At 42.3% G+C, this 23,705-nt stretch overlaps 1 protein-coding gene across 1 annotated transcript; it reads left to right on the top strand.

The window, feature by feature from the left end:
• The first annotated feature begins 902 nt into the window (after window positions 1-902).
• On the top strand, window positions 903-22,650 carry LOC112256945 (calpain-1 catalytic subunit). The gene is made up of 22 exons (XM_042325180.1): window positions 903-1,039; window positions 2,792-3,048; window positions 3,171-3,240; window positions 5,517-5,635; window positions 5,853-5,986; window positions 6,142-6,316; window positions 6,852-6,926; window positions 7,325-7,410; window positions 9,144-9,218; window positions 9,367-9,527; window positions 9,694-9,860; window positions 10,200-10,211; window positions 10,385-10,593; window positions 11,069-11,108; window positions 11,447-11,515; window positions 11,687-11,744; window positions 12,058-12,122; window positions 16,399-16,467; window positions 17,041-17,119; window positions 20,097-20,213; window positions 20,427-20,479; window positions 22,524-22,650. Exons 2-22 carry the CDS (start codon window positions 2,812-2,814, stop codon window positions 22,548-22,550), a joined length of 2,097 nt encoding a protein of 698 aa, XP_042181114.1. The 5' UTR covers window positions 903-1,039; window positions 2,792-2,811; the 3' UTR covers window positions 22,551-22,650.
• The last annotated feature ends 1,055 nt before the right edge of the window (window positions 22,651-23,705 follow it).

Genomic DNA, 23,705 nt, shown 5'->3' with positions numbered 1-23,705 from the left:
CCAGCCTTCTGCAGCTCAAAATCCACACCATGGGAGTTCCTTTAACCAAAAGACAAGGGAGTTCCTTAAAACCAGTTGAGCTGACAGACGTTTTGCACTGTTTCGCTATGGTTTTTGTCATCAGTCTAGCAGGAGGGTGATATTTTATTAATGTAGTGGTGCTCATATGCAATGTTTCTGCTAGCAACGTAAAACAAATGTTTGATATCCACACAAAATTACTTCTTTACTTATTTTAGGTTTAGGGAAGTGTGTAGGTCGCATTGTTTATCGAAGAGCTAGGAAAGTTATGTATTAAGACCCACCTGCTCGAGACAAATTCAGCGATTACTTTGCCATGTCTGTGCCATGAAGCAGTAGAGCTGGTTAAGTGTTTTTCTAAGGACCGCCCCCGTGACGTAACGTTGAAGTGATGTGATATAAACTGATGTAACGATGCAGCCGACCACCAGAGGGAGGCAAATACAAGTTTATTCGACAGAGGATGTTTAAATGGCTGTCTATTGACAAATAAAATGGTGAGAAATCAATAATATAATCATGAAAGCATATTTTTTAAGTAATTCTTGGGCCGTTTTGGGGGGACTGTCAAGACATGGGAGTTCCTTAAACCAAAATACATGGGAGTTCCTTTAACCAAAGAACATATGAAGTCCTTTAACCCAGCAACTATGAAACAATGACATATTTCTAAGCAAGTCAGATACTGTATACTCACTTCAGGCGGTCTGATGTAATGGTCTTCAGCATGTAAACGTCCAGAGAACACTGATTAGAGACAATGGCATTTAACGCAGAGATTCCATAATTACACAAGATTTTCCATTAGAATAGCCTAACCAATGGAAAGCTGTGGTGATAAGGGACACGGCTCACAGCCAAAGCAATGTGTGTGTGTAGTGTGGGTGGTGCCTGTCCACACATTACGTCATAGTCTACTGTACAGTGCTATACGGCAGCAATCAAGTATATAAGAAGACTCTTACTTGAATTGGTTTACAGAAGACGAAAACCCTGGTTAAAATAGTGATATTCTGAGGTAAGTAACTTTAACCAACTTTGATAGCTAATGTCCCTGGGGGAGTAAGATTTCAATACCGTAGTACATCTTACTACTGCTTTGTTATGCATCAGAAGTGATCATGTTTCCATTTGCAATTATTGAATAAATTAGAATTGATTAAAGACCAATTTACTTAATCTAGATAGCACGAAAAATGATAACTTTTTTATTTTACCTTTATTTAACTAGGCAAGTCAGTTAAGAACAAATTCTTATTTTCAATGACGGCCTAGGAACAGTGGGTTAACTGCCTGTTACTAGTCCAATGCTCTAACCACTAGGCTACCCTGCCGCCCAGTGGGTAACATTACCTAGTTAGTATGATAGAGGATCATGTGGATAACATTACCTAGTTAGTATGATAGAGAATCATGTGGGTAACAATAGCTAGTTAGTATGATAGGGGCTCATGTGGATAACATCACCTAGTTAGTATGATAGAGGATCATGTGGATAACATTACCTAGTTAGTATGATAGAGGCTCATGTGGGTAACATTACCTAGTTAGTATGATAGAGGATCATGTGGATAACATCACCTAGTTAGTATGATAGAGGCTCATGTGGGTAACATGACCTAGTTAGTATGATAGAGGATCATGTGGATAACATTACCTAGTTAGTATGATAGAGGCTCATGTGGGTAACATTACCTAGTTAGTATGATAGAGGATCATGTGGGTAACATTACCTAGTTAGTATGAAAGGGGCTCATGTGGGTAACATTACCTAGTTAGTATGATAGAGGATCATGTGGATAACATTACCTCATTAGTATGATAGGGGCTCATGTGGGTAACATTACCTAGTTAGTATGATAGAGGATCATGTGGATACATCACCTAGTTAGTATGATAGAGGCTCATGTGGGTAACATGACCTAGTTAGTATGATAGAGGATCATGTGGGTAACATTACCTAGTTAGTATGAAAGGGGCTCATGTGGGTAACATTACCTAGTTAGTATGATAGAGGATCATGTGGGTAACATTACCTAGTTAGTATGATAGAGGATCATGTGGATAACATCACCTAGTTAGTATGATAGAGGCTCATGTGGGTAACATTACCTAGTTAGTATGATAGAGGCTCATGTGGGTAACATTACCTAGTTAGTATAATAGGGGCTCATGTGGGTAACATTACCTAGTTAGTATGATAGAGGCTCATGTGGGTAACATTACCTAGTTAGTATGATAGAGGCTCATGTGGGTAACATTACCTAGTTAGTATGATAGAGAATCATGTGGGTAACATTACCTAGTTAGTATGATAGGGGCTCATGTGGATAACATTACCTAGTTACTATGATAGATGATCATGTGGATAATATTATCTAGTTAGTATGATAGGGGCTCATGTGGGTAACATTACCTAGTTAGTATGATAGAGGCTCATGTGGGTAACATTACCTAGTTAGTATGATAGAGGCTCATGTGGGTAACATTTGGAATCAAGAGTCAAAGCCAAATGAAATAGCCAACATTTAAGGTTGTCAGTTGTAATTTGTCAATTTTCAACATTGACTTCCCTGAAAAACTGTTTAGTGTGTTCAGTCAAGGAGTACTGACTTTTAATTACACTGGTGAACTTACTGCACCCACCTTTATATATATACCATGTTTCATCACCTTCAATTACATTTTTGATTTGGATGTTAATAATGTGATTTATATTTTGGCTCCACCTAGTAACTCAGAGTATTTCATCATTTCACCCTGCTAACAGATCCTGCATACAGGACAACAATGCCTCCTCCCGGTGTGTGTATGAGTATAATGCAGGAGCGCCACAAGAAAGAGGGTGTTGGGAGTCTTGCCAACCCAGAGAAACACAGCAACCAAGACTTTCAGCAGCTGACGCAATACTGTTTGGTCAGGGGAGTGAGGTACATCGATGAGATATTCCCCCCAGACCATAACTCCATTGGTGATGGGCTACTTTCCCCTGATGACATGGGCAGAGTGGTGTGGTTGAGACCAGCGGTATGACATCATCCCGATCTGCACACATTACAGCACAGAGTGTTAACTGATTTTAATATGTAATTATGAATATAAATGATAAACATTATTAATAGGTGTAATGTGTGCATTCACTCTTACAGAAAATGGTACAGAATCCAGATTTTATCCTTGATGGACTTTCAAGGTTTGACTTTGGGCAAGGAATGGTTGGTAAGTGGAACAAACACTCAAACTAGACAGTTGTATCTCCAAGGATTGGTTGGTAAGTGGAACAAACACTCAAACTAGACAGTTGTATCTCCAAGGAATGGTTGGTAAGTGGAACAAACACTCAAACTAGACAGTTGTATCTCCAAGGATTGGTTGGTAAGTGGAACAAACACTCAAACTAGACAGTTGTATCTCCAAGGATTGGTTGGTAAGTGGAACAAACACTCAAACTAGACAGTTGTATCTCCAAGGATTGGTTGGTAAGTGGAACAAACACTCAAACTAGACAGTTGTATCTCCATCTCTTCATTCAACGACTCGGTTGGTAAGTGGATTTGGTTGTAAGCAAGCATCAACACCACACCATGCCCCTACCACACCATGCCCCTACCACACCATGCCCCTACCACACCATGCCCCTACCACACCATGCCCCCACCACACCATGCCCCTACCACACCATGCCCCCACCACACCATGCCCCTACCACACCATGCCCCCACCACACCATGCCCCCACCACACCATGCCCCCACCACACCATGCCCCTACCACATCATGCCCCTACCACACCATGCCCCCACCATACCATGCCCCCACCACACCATGCCCCTACCACACCATGCCCCCACCACACCATGCCCCCCACCACACCATGCCCCCACCACACCATGCCCCTACCACACCATGCCCCTACCACACCATGCCCCCACCACACCATGCCCCCACCACACCATGCCCCTACCACACCATGCCCCCACCACACCATGCCCCTACCACACCATGCCCCTACCACACCATGCCCCCACCACACCATGCCCCTACCACACCATGCCCCCAACACACCATGCCCCTACCACACCATGCCCCCACCACACCATGCCCCCACCACACCATGCCCCTACCACACCATGCCCCCACCACACCATGCCCCTACCACACCATGCCCCCACCACACCATGCCCCCACCACACCATGCCCCCACCATACCATGCCCCCACCACACCATGCCCCTAGTACACCATGCCCCCACCACACCATGCCCCCACCACACCATGCCCCCACCACACCATGCCCCTACCACACCATGCCCCCACCACACCATGCCCCTACCACACCATGCCCCCACCATACCATGCCCCCACCACACCATGCCCCTAGTACACCATGCCCCCACCACACCATGCCCCCACCACACCATGCCCCCACCACACCATGCCCCTACCACACCATGCCCCTACCACACCATGCCCCCACCACACCATGGCCCTACCACACCATGCCCCCACCACACCATGCCCCTACCACACCATGCCCCTACCACACCATGTCCCTACTACACCATGTCCCTGCCACACCATGCCCCACCACACCATGCCCCCACCACACCATTCCCCCTACCACACCATGCCCCCACCAACTTCATGCCCCTACCACACCATGTCTCTACCTCTACCACACCATGCCCCTACCACACCATGCCCCCACCACACCATGCTCCCACCACACTATGCCCCTATCACACCATGCCCCACCACACCACCCAAGCCCCCCCCTACCACACCATGCTCCCACCACACTATGCCCCTACCACACCATGCCCCCTACCACACCAAGCCCCCCTACCACACCATGCCCCCACCACACTATGCCCCTACCACACCATGCCCCTACCACACCATGCCCCCTACCACACCATGCCCCCACCACACCATGCTCCCACCACACTATGCCCCTACCACACCATGCCCCCTACCACACCATGCCCCCTACCACACCAAGCCCACACCACACCATGCCCCACCACACCATGCCCCTACCACACCAAGCCCACACCACACCAAGCCCCCACCACCCATGCTCCCACCACACTATGCCCCTACCCCACCATGCCCCACCACACCAACCCCCACACCATGCCCCCTACCACACCAAGCCCACACCACACCATGCCCCACCACACCATGCCCCTACCACACCAAGCCCACACCACACCATGCTCCCACCACACTATGCCCCTACCCCACCATGCCCCCCACCACACCATGCCCCCTACCACACCAAGCCCACACCACACCATGCTCCCACCACACTATGCCCCTACCACACCAAGCCCCCACCACCCATGCTCCCACCACACTATGCCCCTACCACACCATGCCCCCTACCACACCATGCCCCCTACCACACCAAGCCCCCACCACACTATGCCCCTACCACACCATGCCCTTTGCATTTCAAATGTCATGATGTGTATAAACTTGTCTTTTTTTTTAGGAGATTGCTGGTTTCTTGCTTCCATTGGGGCTTTGACGTTCCAGAAGGACATCCTGGAACAAGTAGTACCCCTAAACCAAAGCTTTAAAGAGGATTACTGCGGAATATTCCACTTCAGGGTAAATTACCTCAGGCTCAGTATAATATCTTTGTGAGAAATGCGTTGACCTATTGCAATAACTGTCATTCTTAAAGGGTTATTAAGTAATGAAAAGGTTCTCAGTGGTATTGAGAACAATACTGAATAATGACTCTCTCTACTTAGGCCACGTCTTTTTCTAGCCACGTAGAGAATATTCTCTGTAGGAAGCTTTGTCCTCTCCTCCTATCTTTCAGTTCTGGAGGTTTGGGAAGTGGGTGGACGTTGTGATCGATGACAAGCTACCAACAGTTGACGGCAGGCTCATTTTCGTTCATTCAAAAACTCCCAATGAGTTTTGGCCCGCCTTGCTGGAGAAAGCCTATGCCAAGTATGTGAGCCACATCAGTTGGTTATAAAACAGTTTAACCCCTCCTTGATGTAGGACTTAATGACCTGTCTTCTTCTGGCAGGGTATGTGAGCCACATCAGTTATTTATATAAGGAACTTAATTGTTGGTCTTATTTACCTGTTTCTTCTGGCAGGGTGTGTGGCTCCTACGCAGACATGAATTTAGGGACCCCTTCAGAGGCTATGATGGACTTCACTGGAGGGGTTCACATCACATTCAAGCTCACTGACGCTCCACCAAATCTGTGGGACCTCCTGTTCAGAGCTGTCCAATCCAAATCTCTGATGGGGTGTAACACACCTCAAGGGGTGAGCAGCACGACCACCCCCTGAAACACCACGATGGCTCTTTAAACAAGCCAGTTAGTAGAGCAGAAATGTAGTGTAACTCAAAGTTACCACGAATCATGCACCGATGTCAAGATATATGAGAATATGATAAGTTACCACGAATCATGCACCGATGTCAAGATATATGAGAATATGATAAGTTACCACGAATCATGCACCGATGTCAAGATATATGAGAATATGATAAGTTACCATGAATCATGCACCGATGTCAAGATATATGAGAATATGATAAATTACCATGAATCATGCACCGATGTCAAGATATATGAGAATATGATAAGTTACCATGAATCATGCACCGATGTCAAGATATATGAGAATATTAGTTCTTAAGCGTAGTTGAAGTTCAGACTTTAACATCTCTTAACCCAAAAGAGACGAAGGCTGTGTTCATATTGGGTTCTATTTTGTGACTGAAACCTGTGTTCTGTTACGGTCCAGTTACTTCACTTTATAATACCTATAATAACCTGTGTCTATGGTTCTGTAGGAAACATCAGCAAACACGGTGGCACCCAACGGATTAGTGAGGGGTCATGCTTACACCGTCACTGGGGTTAAACAGGTACTGTATGGAACTAACAAGCTGAGAGAAATGCTTTGGAGCTGATATCTTTTGGCCATATGCTCTCTTTCCTTTATTGCCAAGAAGAAACACTGTTTGCTTTGTCAGAATAGAGCCAGCTATTTACTTTAGTTCCACCTGGAGGGAAATGGGAGAGGAAGTGTGGTATAATTCTGCCATGAACAATTTACCCTATCCCTGTGTAGCGAACATGAGTTGGACTCGTGGTCTTGTGATGAGGCAGCCTTGCCTGAGACTTCTAAATTAGTGCCAGCATTCGGTCCGCTATGGAATTCCTCTTGGTCTAATGGTCAAGATGCTGGTTTGACACATCGGGGACCCAGATTCATTTCCTGCTCTGAGATTACAGCTGGTGTTCATTCTGGTTCCTTCCACAGATCATGAGCCAAGGCAGACCAGTGAATCTGATCCGCCTCTTCAACCCCTGGGGCCGGGGAGAGTGGAAGGGAGGCTGGAGCGATAAGTATGAACTAGCTATTCACAATAGATAACTTTGTTCATTAGATTCTTCCTCAGTATGTGTAATTGTTCTGTTTTGCTGTATCAGCAGTATAGTCTACATATTTTGTTTATATATACACTACCTGTCAAAAGTTTTAGAACACCTACTCATTTAAGGGTTTTTCTTTAGTTTTACTATTTTATACATTGTAAAACAATAGTGAAGACATCAACACACTCAAATAACAGATATGGAATGATGTAGTAACCAAAAACCTAATCAAACATATATTTTATATTTGAGATTCTTCAAATAGACACTCTTTGCCTTGTAGACAGCTTTGCACAATCTTGGCATTCTCTCAACCAGCTTCATGAGGTAGTCACCTGGAATGCATTTCAATTACTTTCGTAAGAGTTAATTTGTGTATTTTCTTTCCTTCTTAATGCATTTGAGCCAATCAGTTGTGTTGTGACAAGGTAGTGGTGTTATACAGAAGAAAGCACTGTTTGGTAAAAGACCAAGTCCATATTATCGCAAGAACAGCTCAAATAAGTAAAGAGAAATGACAGTCCATCATTATTTTAAGACATGAAGGTAAGTCAATATGAAAAATGTCAAGAACTTTGAAAGTTTCTTCAAGTGCAGTCGCAAAAACCATCAAGCGCTGTGATGAAACTGGCTCTCATGAGGACCTCCACAGGAAATGAAGACCCAGAGTTACCTCTGCTGCAGAGGATATGTTCATTCAAGTTACCAGCCTCAGAAATTGCAGCGCAAATAAATGCTTCACAGAGTTCAGACACAACTCAACATCAACTGTTCAGAGGAGACTGTGAATCAGGCCTTCATGGTCAAACTGCTGCAAAGAAACTACTACTAAAGGACACCAATAAGAATAAGGGACTTTCTGGAGCCAAAAAACACAAGCAATGGACATTAGACCAGTGGAAATCTGTCTGGAGTCCAAATTGGAGATTTTTGGCTCCAACCACCGTGTCTTTGTAAGACACAGTGTAGGTGAACGGATGATCTCCGCATGTGTATTTCCCCACGTAAAACATGGAAGAGGAGGTGTTATGGTATATGGGTGCATTGCTGTTGACGATGTCTGTGATTTATTTAGAATTCTATGTACACTTAACCAGAATGGCCACCACAGCATTCTGCAGTGATACACCATCCCATCTGTTTTGCGCTTAGTGGGACTACAATTTGTTTTTCAACAGGACAATGACCCAATACACCTCCAGGGTGTGTAAGGGCTATTTGACCAAGAAGGAGAGTGATAGAGTGCTGCATCAGATGATCTGGCCTCCACAATCCCCTGACCTCAACACAATTGAAATGGTTTGGGATGAGTCGGACAGCAGAGTGAAGGAAAAGCAGCCAACAAGTGCTCAGCATATGTGGGAACTCCTTCAAGATTGTTGGAAAAGCATTCCAGGTGAAGCTGGTTGAGAGAATGCCAAGAGTGTGCAAAGCTGTCATCAAGGCAAAATGTGGCTGTTTGAATAAACTAAAATCTAAAATCTATTTTGGTTTGTTTCACACTTTTTTTGGTTACTACATGATTCCATGTGTTATTTTATAGTCTTGATGTCTTCACTTTTATTCTACAATGTAGAAAACATAAAAAATTAAGAAATTATTAGGTGTTTTAAAACTTTTAAAGCTAGTCTCTGGAGCACTACCACTAACTAACCAGTGGCCTTACCGCATCCAAACTATTGACATGTTTGTACTTCAATCAGGTCTTCCATGTGGCAAACAGTGAGTCCTGACGATCGGAAGATGTGTCTGTCAGTGAAAGAGGATGGGGAATTCTGGTAAACCATATTATAATGCAGAAATTTGTTTTGCAGACCATGTCAATATTTTGTTGTAAGCGATTAACGCATACAGTACAGTGTCAGTACACGTCTATACTGATATTTCAATACCAGAACCAATTCACAATTTTGGTTGTCTTCTCAGGATGACAATGGAAGACTTCTGTAGGCACTTCACAGATGTGACTATCTGCTGTATGTGCCCTGATTTTCTCGACGGCAACTCTAAAGGTCTTTGGACACACTCCTTACATGATGGCAGATGGGTTGCTGGAACCACTGCTGGAGGTTGCATGAATTTCCCAGGTAAATCTTACCTTGATTGACGCAGAATTATATGCAGTTCATGAATTTCCCAGGTAAATCTTACCTTGATTGAAAGGTTTTGCTTTCAACAAGGAATTATTTGCAGTTGATGACTATAAATGACCAGAATTTACCGTCAACATGTCCATATTTTTGTGTCTCCCAGACAGTTTCTGGATAAATCCCCAGTATCGGGTGAAGATCGAGGGATTAGACAGGGACTGCTCTGAGACACAGGGCGACAACAACATGTTGGTGTCTCTGATGCAGAAGCCTGACAAGAGAAACAGACGCCTGGTCAAAAGTCTCCACATCGGCATCAACATCTTCGAGGTCGGTGCCCTTCTTTGGTGCCCGCCTTTCGTTATGTTATATACTGTAGTTTATCTCAACTTTATCCCCCAAAAAACATGTACAGATTGAAGCAAAGCTACGTGCTTCCTCTGAGGACTTTGTTTCACTGTTATTGTGCCATAAACTGCCATGTCAGTAGTTAAACGGGAGATCTCTTTGTAAGGTCCTCTTACGTATATTGGCACTGTGCAGTTCTCAATGCAAATATGCCCATTTGTGAACCTACATGTAGGATGTTATCCCAGAACAATACATTCAACTGGCCCAGGTATGCTATTGTTCCTGCAATTGAATTGTCTTTGTTTTACTTTCTAACAGGTGCCTGCCCAAGTAAGTAGCTTTTAAACATACAGTTCACAAATAACGTTCTAAAAGTTAGAGCAGACACTAGACTATCTGGCCAATATAATAGATCATCACGTGGTAGAAATGGCTTCAAGGTCCAGTTTGAATTGGAAATGATCTGCAGCCTTATGTAAAACATTCTATGATTGTGATCTCAGTTCAAAGGACAGAGGGGGAAGTTTCCTGCAGTCTTCTTCAACAACAATGTGCCTGTCGCCCAATCGAAGAACTACCTGAATGCTCGAACAGTGGTGGTGTTCTCCAGGCTGAAACCTGGTGAATACCTGATCGTGCCATCAGCCTTCAACCCAAACGAAACCGCCTCCTTCATCTTGTCCATCCTCTCCAAGGTGGAGACCCACATCCAGTAAGCACAGCTCCTCCCCATTCATAATAAAGGGGTTGTTTATCCAAGTTATATCATTTCATATTGGTTTCCTTACAAATAAAGTTAGTTTAAGATGATTCGGACATAAAGCGTGAAAAATGTATCCAAAGCATGGATTGCGGTCCCAGCTTATCCGTAGATTGCTTTCAGGGAAGCCAATATGGAATTTTGTAACTTGGGTGAACTAATGTCACATATTTTTTTCAGTCAGTGATCATAGCAAATATTAGGACTGGAATTCAATCCGTTTGCGCCTGTAAACACCAAAGGTCATTTTCAATTGAGCCAATATCTGCAATGTTTTACTGTGAATGCAATCTCTGCGAACGCTGTAGCTTTGACTTTAAAATCTGCATTATTAACAACCCGCGATGAGATTGAATCCTGGGCTGAGTTTCACTATCATTTATGTTTTCCTAACAGAAACAAAAACAGTGTTCATTTTTTTCCTCAGTGAAAACTCAAATTACCAAGATATTGTGGAAATCACCAAGGTATTTAAGGAAAACCTTATTTCATCCCACATGTAGATATGTAGATATTGTGGAAATCACCAAGGTATTTAAGGAAAACCTTATTTCATCCCACATGTAGATATGTAGATATTGTGGAAATCACCAAGGTATTTAAGGAAAACCTTATTTCATCCCACATGTAGATATGTAGATATTGAGGGAATCCCCAAGGTATTTAAGGAAAACCTTATTTCATCCCACATGTAGATATGTAGATATTGAGGGAATCCCCAAGGTATTTAAGGTGAACTGTGTATTCTTATTTATCTTCTGATATTGTTTTCCTTTTTAAATGTCTTATATTTCATTTTTTTTAGCCCATGCCTACTCACAATAGAGCAGATATGGACAACAAACAAACTCTGTTTCGGCAATATTCTGATCAGGCAAGTTCCCAATATGTTTCATTTGAACACAAAACAAGGCCATGTGAAATTAAAACACAAAAACTAATAAAAATTATAGCATTTGAGAATATTACTACTTTTTAACAATTGTTAAACTATATATATATTATATATATATATAATAATATGTGTTTTATTTTCACTGAAAAGTTTGAGGAGGTGGATGCTGAACAGCTTCAGAGGATTCTACATGAAACTCTCCTCCAAGGTATGTAGAGAGAAAATCAATCACCATGGAGACTCCCAATCACAATGGAGATTCCCAATCACCATGGAGACTCCCAATCACAATGGAGATTCCCAATCACCATGGAGACTCCCAATCACAATGGAGATTCCCAATCACCATGGAGACTCCTAGTCATTTGTCACCAAAAGCAGGAGTTTGAACAGACATACATTAGTTGTGATGAGATCAGAATCACACACAAGGATACGGTGGGTGTTTGGTGAGCAATGTGTTGCTTGGTGGAATCTGTAGGATTTTTTTTTAATGTGCCATCTTTTCCCATTTTATACAGGAAATGCAAAGAAAACACAAGGCTTCAGCTTGGAGTCCTGTCGCAGCATGGTGGCCTTAATGGATGTATCCTTAGTGACAGTAGCTTAGTGACAGTCTCCCATGATGCTTTCTGTCGTGAAATACCTTGAACAGTACTTTACAAGAGTACATTTTAACAGTCCCATGTAACAGTAAAATCTGTGAATGAATGTAGAAGTTTTTGCAATGACCCTTAGGCGCTGTTTATAGCTGGTGCTAACATGCACCCTTTGTCCTGATTGTTTCTACATCCTGATTGTGCCCACCTTTGTAGACAGGTATTTTTATTTTTACATTTTTTTTTAACCTTTATTTTACTAGGCAAGTCAGTTAAGATCAAATTCTTATTTTCAATGACGGCCTAGGAACAGTGGGTTAACTGCCTGTATACAGTCGTGGCCAAAAGTTTTGAGAATGACACAAATATGAATTTTCACAAAGTCTGCTGCCTCAGTTTGTATGATAGAAATTTGCATATACTCCAGAATGTTATGAAGATTGATCAGATGAATTGAAATTATTTGCAAAGTCCCTCTTTGCCATGCACATGAACTGAATCCCCCCAAAACATTTCCACTGCATTTCAGCCCTGCCAAAAAAGGACCAGCTGACATCATGTCAGTGATTCTCTCGTTAACACAGGTGTGAGTGTTGATGAGGACAAGGCTGGAGATCACTCTGTCATGCTGATTGAGTTTGAATAACAGGCTGGAAGCTTCAAAAGGAGGGTGGTGCTTGGAATCATTGTACTTCCTCTGTCAACCATGGTTACCTGCAAGGAAACACGTGCCGTCATCATTGCTTTGCACAAAAAGGGCTTCACAGGCAAGGATATTGCTGCCAGTAAGATTGCACCTAAATCAACCATTTATCGGATCATCAGGAACTTCTAGGAGAGTGGTTCAATTGTTGCCAAGAAGGCTTCAGGGCTCCCAAGAAAGTCCAGCAAGCGCCAGGACCGTTTCCTAAAGTTGATTCAGCTGCTGGATCGGGGCACAACCAGTACAGAGCTTGCTCAGGAATGGCAGCAGGCAGGTGTGAGTGCATCTGCACGTGTAACAGTATAACTTTAGACCGTCCCCTCGCCCATACCTGGGCGCGAACCAGGGACCCTCTGCACACATCAACAACAGTCACCCACGAAGCATCGTTACCCATCGCTCCACAAAAGCCGCGGCCCTTGCAGAGCAAGGGAAACTAGCGCGGACACCGCTCACTAGTTAGCCATTTCACATCCGTTACACACGCACAGTGAGGCAAAGACTTTTGGAGGATGGCCTGGTGTCAAGAAGGGCCGCAAAGAAGCCACTTCTCTCCAGGAAAAACATCAAGGACAGACTGATATTCTGCAAAAGGTACAGGGATTGGACTGTTGAGGACTGGGGTAAAGTCATTTTCTGGATCTGGACAGTGATCAGGAAAAAAAGCATCGATATTTTGGGTCCATGGCCAGGAAACTCCCCAGACCTTAATCCCATTGAGAATCATTTAAATCATAATTATAACATCTTCTTAAATAATTGACATGTGGCACCATTGACTTATGACATCAATATGTGTTTTAAAATAAATAACTGCATATTATTTGTAAAGACTATCAGTGAAATAATTAGTGTACAGTTAGTATACCAGGAAATCTGGTCTCAATGCAGACACAGTGGACAGATAAGAGACAATACCATTCCACTGGACACAAACTGGATAAATCAACATCATTTGTCAATGTATTGTGACGTGGAATCTATGTGGAAAAAACATTGGATTTAAAAAAAAAGGTCAGTTGCACTGTTATTTTGAGGGTCAAACTTCCACAGGCTTATGCCATCATGGTGACCAAATTTCAACATAGACAAACCTTGTATACAATATTTTGAATTTCAGATCAGATCTTCAACGTAATATCCACGAATACAAACAAAACAATAGGCTGGGCAGCACCTCCTATTGGAGAGTTGATCCATCTACAGCTACTCGTTAGTCTACCATTCAGGGTTATAACCAAGCCCTGCTTATCAAATCCAATTTTATTGGTTGTGTATGCTGATTTTGCAATGTTATCACGTGTGTCGCAAAATGCTTGTGTTCCTAGCTCCAACACTGGGGTGGCAGGGTAGCCTAGTGGTTAGAGTGTTGGACTAGTAACCGGAAGGTTGCAAGTTCAAGCCCCCGAGCTGACAAGGGGTTCTGTCATTCTGCCCCTGAACAGGCCACTGTTCCTAGGCTGTCATTGAAAATAAAATATAAATCACAACCAATGACTTGCCTGGATAAACAAAGGTAATAATAAAACAAATGCTTAAGTTCCAGGCTGCAACAATATTCCCTATAATGACAAAACACATTCTTAGTAATTTTTGCTATTAAAAAATAATAATACAAAATTTTAAAAACTATTTACATAAGTAAATATGTGTTTCCATTGAACATCCTTGAGATCTTTCTACATCTTGATTGGAGTCCACCTGTGGTAAATTCAATTGATTTGGAAAGGTACACAGTTGACAGTGCATGTTGGCTACCAGCTGGTACTCTACCTTGCACCTTAGAGACTGCTGCCCTGTGTACATAGTCAATGAACACTGCACACTTTAATAATGTTTACATACTGTTTTACCCACTTCAATAAAACTATTCATACAGTGGCTTGTGAAAGTATTCACCCCCCTTGGCATTTTTCTTATTGTGTTGCCTTACAACCTGGAATTAAAATAGATTTTTTTTCATTTGATTTACACAACATGCCTACCACTTTGAAGATGCATAATCGTTTTTATTGTGAAACAAACAAGAAATAAGACAAAAAAACTGAACTTGAGTGTGCATAACTATTCACCCCACCCCAAAGTCAATACTTTGTAGAGCCACCAGTATCTCGTGGTATGTCTTTATAAGCTTGGCACATCTAGCCACTGGGATTTTGGCCCATTCTTCAAGGCAAAACTGCTCCAGCTCCTTCAAGTTGGATGGGTGCACAGCAATATTTAAGTCATACCACAGATTCTCAATTGGATTGAGGTCTGTGCTTTGACTAGGCCATTCCAAGACATTTAAATGTTTCCTATACTGCTTTAGCAGTATTCTTAGGGTCATTGTCCTGCTGGAATGTGAACCTCCATCCCAGTCACATTCTCTGGAAGACAAACAGGTTTCCCTCAAGAATTTCCCTGAATTTAGCGCCATCCATCATTCCTTCAAGTCTGACCAGTTTCCCAGTCCCTGTTGATGAAAAACATCCCCACACCATGATGCTGCCACTACCATACTTCACTGTGGGGATGGTAGTCTCAGGGTGATGAGAGGTGTTGGGTTTGCGCCAGACATAGCCTTTTCCTTGATGGCCAAAAAGCTACATTTTAGTCTCATCTGACCAGAGTACCTTCTTCATTATGTTTGGGGAGTTGCTTATTTTTTTCTTTAAGCAATTGCTTTTTTCTGGCCACTCTCCCGTAAAGCCAAGCTCTGTGGATTGTACGGCTTAAAGTGGTCCTACGGACAGATACTCCAATCTCCGCTATAGAGCTTTGCAACTCCTTCAGGGTTATCTTTGGACTCTTTGTTGCCTCTCTGATTAATGCCCTCCATGCCTGGTCCGTGAGTTTTGGTGGGCTGCCCTCTCTTGGCAGGTTTGTTGTGGTGCCATATTCTTTCCATTTTTTTAATAATGGATTTAATGGTGCTCCGTGGGATGTTTAAAGTTTTGGGTATTTTTTTATAACCCAACCCTGATCTGTACATCTCCTCAACTTTGTCCCTGACCTGTTTGGAGAGCTCCTTGGTCTTCATGGTGCCACTTGCTTGGTGATGCCCCTTACTTAGTGGTGTTGCAGACTCTGGTCCTTTCAGAACAGGTGTATATATACTGAGATCATGTGACAGATCATGTGACACTTAGATTGCACACAGGTGGACTTTATTTAACTAATTATGTGACTTCTGAAGGTAATTGGTTGCACCAGATCTTATTTAGGGGCTTCATAGCAAAGGGGGTGAATACATATGCACGCACCACGTTTCTGTTTTTTATTTTAGATATTTTTTTTGAAACAAGTTATTTTTTAAATTTCACTTCACCAATTTGGACTATTTTGTGTATGTCCATTACATGAAATCCAAATTAAAATCCATTTAAATTACAGGTTGTAATGCAACAAATGAGGAAAAATGCCAAGGGAGATGAATACTTTTGCAAGGCACTGCAGTTAGTTCTACCAACATAAAAAAGACCACATAACTAAACATATGGCTTTTGCCCATTACAGGGCAAAATGTACAGACTTTTTATATTTTGCCTTTGTAGATTTCCTTAACGTTCCCTCTCCAGACATCAATCACTGGAAAACTGAACAGTTCTGAATTTCTACATCTATGGAGAAAAGTTACCGTGTACAAGGTAAATTAATTAGCAAGTGTGGTAAAAGGTTATTAAACAACTAATTACAGCCTCCTGGGTGGCGCAGTGGTCTAAGGCCAGTGACAGGCCCTGAGACTCTGGGTTTGAACCCAGGCTCTGTCGCAGCTGGCCGCGGCCGGGAGGTCCATGGGGCGATGCACAATTGGCCCAGCGTCGTCCGGGTTAGGGAGGGTTTTGCCAGTAGGAATATCCTTGTCTCATCGCGCACTAGTGACTCCTGTGGCGGGCCGGGCGAAGTGCACACAAACCAAGGTTGCCAGGTGCACTGTGTTTCCTCCGACACATTGGTGCGGCTGGCTTCCGGCTTGGAGGCGCGCTGTGTTAAGAAGCAGTGCGGCTTGGTTGGGTTGTGTTTTGGAGGACGCATGACTTTCGATCTTCGTCTCTCCCGAGCCCGTACCGGAGTTGTAGTGATGAGACAAGATAGTAACTACTAAAAACAATAGGGGAGAAAAAAATGGGGTAAAATTAATTTAAAAAACAAACAAACAAAAACAAATTCTATATTTTCCAGAATACCTGAAAATATTCATATTTTCTTATATCTTCCAGGATATCTTCTTACGTTCAGATGTGAACCGTTCCGGAATGTTGTCATTGAGTCAACTGAGGAACGCAATCATGGCTTCAGGTAACTTCTGGCTAGACCAACAAACAGGGCCTGCCACTGACCTTAGATAACCGTACCTGCTTACAGGGACTCATGTAAAAATCTGGCCACCTAACTAGCAATCTCCGACTGACATCAACGCATGATTGAGTTAGGACTGTCAAATTAGGATGACCAGATGGATTAAAGTAACCTCTGCCGTTACGACTAAACAGCAGTGCGTGCATGAGTGAGTGCTTGTGTTCTACGGTGCGGAGAATCAGAGCAGGTGGTCGGTCCTGTTAGGGTTAGAATCAGAGCAGGTGGTCGGTCCTGTTAGGGTTAGAATCAGAGCAGGTGGTCAGTCCAGTTAGGGTTAGAATCAGAGCAGGTGGTCAGTCCTGTTAGGGTTAGAATCAGAGCAGGTGGTCAGTCCTGTTAGGGTTAGAATCAGAGCAGGTGGTCAGTCCTGTTAGGGTTAGAATCATAGCGGATGGTCAGTCTAGTTCAAGTGTTCAGCAGTCTGATGGCTCGTAGATACCAACAGGCTCTGAGACAGTTTCTATCAGACCTCATGCTCTGATACCATCTGCCTGACGGTAAGGGAGAGAACAGCTCATGGCTGGGGTGTGTGGGGTCCTTGATGATTCTTACTCAGGCAACTTTTCGAGTAGATGTCCTGGATTGGTGGGCGCACGGTCCCAGTGATGTACTGAGCAGTCTTCATCACCTGCTGGAGGGCCTTGCAGTCATGGACTGAGCGAGTCCCGCACCAGGCCTTGATGCAACCAGGTCACGTTGCTGTCAATGGTGCAGAGGTTGAATTTGGAGAGAAGCTAAGATGGCATACCACATATCTTCAGCAGCCTAAGGAAGTAGAGACGCTGTTGCTCCCTCTTTACAAGAGTGGTGGTGTCCATGTCAAGTCCTCTGTGATGTGGATGATGAGGAATTTAAAACTTCAGACTCTCTCCACTGCATTCACGTTGATGTGGATTGGGGCATGTTCCCTCCTCTGCTTCCTAAAGTCAACAATCAACTCCTTTGTTTTTCTGACATTGAGGGAGAGGTTGTTGTCCTGACACCACAATGCCAGTTCACTTACCTCCTTCCTATAGGCTGACTTGTCGTTGTTGGTTATCAGGCCTACAACCGTGGGGTCATCAGCAACCTTATGATGGAGTTGGTGTTGTGCAAAGTCACACAGTGGGTGAACAGGGAGAGACAGTGTGGAGGAAATGTTGCTTCCAATCGTTACAGACTGTGGTCTACCCATCAAGAAATCCAGGATCCAGTTGTGTTGGTTGTTATCCAGACCCTGAGCTCTGAGCTTCGTGTCAGGTTTGTAGGTAGAAATAGTGTTGAATGCTGAACTATAGTCAATGAACAGCATTCTCACGTAGGTGTTCCTCTTGTCCAGATGTGTTACAGCCGCGTGAATAGCGATTATACATGGCATCTTCTGTGGATCTGTTTGAGCGGTAGGCTAATTAGAGTGGATCCAGTGTGCATGGCATGCTGGCTTTGATGTGGGCCATTTACCAGTCTCTCAAAGCACTTCATTAGGACTGGGGTGAGAGCAACAGCAACACCTTGTTTTTCTTGGTCACTGGGACGATGGTCCTTGAAGCAAGGTGGGCAATACAGCCAGGGACAGGGACAGGTTGAAGATGTCCGAGAAGACCCCTGCCCAGTGGTCAACACACTCTGAGGACGAGACCAGGGGATGCCTTTTGGGCCGGAGGCTTTGTGAGTATTCACTCTTTTGCCGAGTTTTCCTCACGTCAGCCTCGGTGAGAGAAAGACCCTGGGTTGTTCGAAGCAGCGAGAGTCTTCCTGGATGGCTCGGTATTGACTGCCTCGAAGCGAGCGTAGAATGTGTTAAACTTGTCTGGGAGGGAGAAAAAATGTCTAAAAAGACATTTTCAATTTGTCATTATAGGGTATTGTGTGTAGATTGATGTGGATTGTATTTTAATTTCATCCGTTTTAATATAAGGCTGTAATGTAACAAAATGTGTAAAAAGTCAAGGGGTGTGAATATTTTCCGAATGCACTGTATATTCCCCAATGTTGATGGATGAGACATGGGTGGATGAGTCTTTGAACATATTCCAATCAGTATTCTCAAAACAGTCCTACATCATTTTTTTCTTGTGCGGCAGGATACATGTTGGTGATATGCCTATTGCATTTTTTTATTTGAAATGTGCTTGGTTAAAATCATCTGTGACAATAAATACTGCTTCCAGGGAGAGGACTTTTGCTGGCTAATTATCTTGTATAGTTCGCCGAGTGCCAACTTGGTGTTTGTACACAGCTTTAATAACACACGTGAATTCCCTCGGCATATATTGGGGTCGGTATGTTAACATTTTAACATCAGAAACTCCATGTCGGATGAACGTGAGCTCGAGACCTTTTCAACTTCAGTACACCAGGAATTGTTGACGAGGAAACACATACCCCTAACCTTACTCTTAACAGAAGCTGCTGCTCGATCGATATGGAAAATTGAAAGGTTGTCTGGTTGAATAGCAGCAGAGTTGAGTGTAACGTCCATAAGCCACATCTCTGTAAAAACAAAGACACAGCATTCCCTGATGTCCCTCCGCGATTGAAGCCTTGCTCTGAGTTCAAAGTTTATTTTCCAGCGATTGGACATTAGTCATCAGGATGCTAGGAAGAGGAGGACATGTAGCCAGTGTTTACAGCCTAGCTTGGAGTCCCCCAGTGATTGGACATTAGTCATCGGGATAACAAAGGAGCGAATGTAATATAGAGATAGAGATAAAAGTGTGTAGCTTCCGATTTCATGATCCATAAGGCTTTTCGTTCCTAGAAAATTATTGCGCAAACATTCTGAGCCAAAAACAACGGAGTAATTAATGTAAGAATAGCAATAAAAAAGCAGAGTTGAGCAGGAACCGTCAAGACACACGCCCTCCTGAGGGCCGACATCTTAATACCTGTGAAATAACTGTGGCATAAAAGTGTGAGGTCTGTCTGTCCTCCACAGGGGTCAGGCTGAGTGACAGTCTGTTGAACCTCATTGCTCTGCGCTACGGTGGATCTTCTGGAAACATCAGCCTGGAGAGTTTCATCAGCCTCGTTCTACGCGTGGACCGCATGGCCAGTAAGTCCACAACTAAAATGAAAAGGAGACCAATTTTTATTTCGCTGGGATTTTTAATTTTCCATCAGTGGCATTATAATGAGCGCGTATAGTGAGGCTTTCGTGGCACTCACAGGATCATCCTAGTTAGTTTGCAGGATGAGTGTTTGAAGCCATGGCCTTTGTATAATTTAAAGAAATTGAAAATTGTGTAATTCATGCCACTTTCAACAGAAATATTCAGACAACTCAACGAGGGAGGGGCCATATCTCTTCGAGACAACGAGGTAATAAACTGTTAATAATGCACCAGGAACTTTCAACTCTGATCCTGCAGTACGAGGTGTACGGGCTTTCACTCCAGCCCTGCAGTAACACACCTGATTCAGTTAATCACGGTCCAGACTGAAGGCCATAATTGGCTGAACATTTTGCATCAGGTGTGTTAGTTCTAGGCTGTGCTGGGCTGGAACAACAGCCCTAAAGTCTTGCTTCGATCGGTCTAAATCGCAGCAAACCTTCCGATGATTGATTGTAAGACAACATAAAACGTTGCCTTAAACCAAAGGTCACACGTGTGTGCAAGCAGCATATTCTTATCTGAGAGATGCAAAGATTGTGCAAAAATGTCATCAAGACAACAAAAAAAGGGTGGCTATTTGAAGAATCTGAAATATAAAATATATCTTGATTTGTTTAACACTTTCTTGGCCACTACGTGATTTCATATGTTTCATAGTTGTGATGTCTTCATTATTATTCTACAATATAGAAAATAGTTAAAATAAAGAAAAACCCTTTAATGAGTACAGTAGGTGTCCAAACTTTTGACTGGTACTGTATATACACAGAAACATATGTGGACACACCTTCAAAATAATGGACTAAGCGATTCCAGCCACAACTGTTGCTGACAGGTGTATACAATTGAGCACACAGCCATAAAATCTCCATAGACAAACATTGGCAGTAGAATGGCCCGTACTGAAGAGCTCAGTTACTTTCAACATGTGGCACTATTGAAAGGGTGCCACCTTTTCAACAAGTCAGTTTGTCAAATTTCTGCCCTGCTTGAGCTTCCCCGGTCAACTGTAAGTGCTGTTATTGTAAAGTGGAAACGGCTAAGAGTAACAACGGCTCATAGAAAGGTACCACCGAGTACTGAAGCGCGTAGCCTGTAAAAAATAGTCTGTCCTTAGTTGCAACATCAGCACGAGAACTGGTCGTTGGGAGCTTCGTGAAATGGGTTTCCATGGCCGAGCAGCCGCACACAAACCTAAGATCACCATGCGCTATACCAGGCGTCGGCTGGAGTGGTGTTTAGCTCGTCGCCATTGGAAACGTGTTCTCTGGAGTGATAAATCACACTTTAATCAATCACATTTATTTATAAAGCCCTTTTTACATCAGCAGATGGCACAAAGTTGTTAAACAAAAACCCAACCTAAAACTCAAAACAGCAAGCAAGCAATGCAACGCATCTAGCAAGTCCAAAGGGCGAATCGGTGCTTGGCGGATGCCAGTAGAACGCTTCCTGCCCCAGTGCATAGTGCCAACTGTAGAATTCGGGGGAGGAGGAATAATGCTCTGTGGCTGTTTGCCATGGATCGGACTTGGCCCCTTTGTTCCAATAAAGGGAAATATTAACGCTACAGCATGCAATGATATTCTAGACTATTCTGTGCTTCCAACTTTGTAGCAACAGTTTGGGAAGTTCCTGTTTCAGCATGACAATGCCCACTTACACAAAGCAAGGTCCATACAGAAATGGTTTGTTAGTGTGGAAGAACTTGACTGGCCTGCACAGAACCCTGACCTCAACTGACCTTTACTTACAGAACCCTGACCTTTAACCTTTATTTAACTAGGCAAGTCAGTTAAGAACAAATTCTTATTTACAATGATGGCCTAGGAACAGTGGGTTAACTGCCTTGTTCAGGGGTAGAATGACAGATTTTTACCTTGTCAGCTCTGGGATTTGATCAAGCACCCTTTCAGTTGCTGGCCCAATGCTCTAACCACTCGGCTACCTGCCGCCCCATATACAAATCCTTCCCATAAGAGTGGAGGCTGTTACAGCAGCAAAGTGGGGGTACCAACTCCATATTAAAGCCCATGATTTTGTAATGAGATGTTCGACAGATCAGGTGTCCACATACTTTTGGTCACGTAGTGTAAGAACCTGAAATACACCGTCTGAGATGCAGTTATCCAGAACAACTTTAGCAATATGTTAAGATGTCATTTCATTGTTTCTATTTTACACTGTATATGACTAATGAACGTGCTAGTCAAATCTCACTGTTGTTTTTTCCTTCCTTTTTCTTCCAGTGGATGTACATTACTATGTATGCATAAACAACAGACCAAATAGGATGGACAGAAGACCGTTAGAATCGTAAGGTTTGAAAAAGTTCTATGGCGGTGCTGGACAAATCAATAAACTTCTCCGTGACAATTTCAGAGTATTTCGTTGCACTTAGAAAACTTGATAGAGCATCTTCATTAATAATCCTGCAGCACCTTCTTTGCACCAATCCACACGCTTGTCTTTTCTTACGAGCACTGACTTTGATGATAGCTACTTTAAGGAAGAAATGTACTTAGGCTACTATGACTGAGGTGTGGTTGTCTCCCCTAGCCATCTTAAGATGGATGCACTAACTGTAAGTCTGATAAAGGACTAAAAGCCGTCATGAAGGCAAAGGATAGCTACTTTGAAGAATCTCAAATAGAAAATATATTTTGATTTGTTTAACACTTTTTTTGGGGGGGGTTACCACACGATCCCATATGTGTTATTTCATAGAAAATAGTAAAAAATAAAGAAAAACCCTTCAATGAATATGTGTACTGAAACTTTTAACTGGTACTGCATTTATATATCTATATCTATATATATTTATATATATATATATATATATATATATATATATATATATATATAACATACTTTACATTTTTATGTATATATATATATATTACATACTTTACATTTTTATATATATATATATATATAACATACTTTACATTTTTATATATATATATATATTACATACTACATTTTTATATATATATATATATATATATATTACATACTTTACATTTTTATATATATATATAACATACTTTACATTTTTATATATATACATATATATATATAAAACATACTTTACATTTTTATATATATATATATATATATAAAACATACTTTACATTTTTATATATATATATTACATACTTTACATTTTTATATATATATATATATTACATACTTTACATTTTTATATTTATATATTACATACTTTACATTTTTATATTTATATATTACATACTTTACATTTTTATATTTATATATTACATACTTTACATTTTTATATATATATATTACATACTTTACATTTTTATATATATATATATATTACATACTTTACATTTTTATATATATATATATATTACATACTTTATATTTTTATATTTATATATTACATACTTTACATTTTTATATATATA

Source organism: Oncorhynchus tshawytscha, linkage group LG08 (assembly GCF_018296145.1).
Source record: "Oncorhynchus tshawytscha isolate Ot180627B linkage group LG08, Otsh_v2.0, whole genome shotgun sequence".
Taxonomy (NCBI): Eukaryota; Metazoa; Chordata; class Actinopteri; order Salmoniformes; family Salmonidae; genus Oncorhynchus; species Oncorhynchus tshawytscha.
The sequence above is the reverse complement of the archived record's forward strand: the minus strand, read 5'-3'. Positions and strand labels throughout refer to the sequence as shown.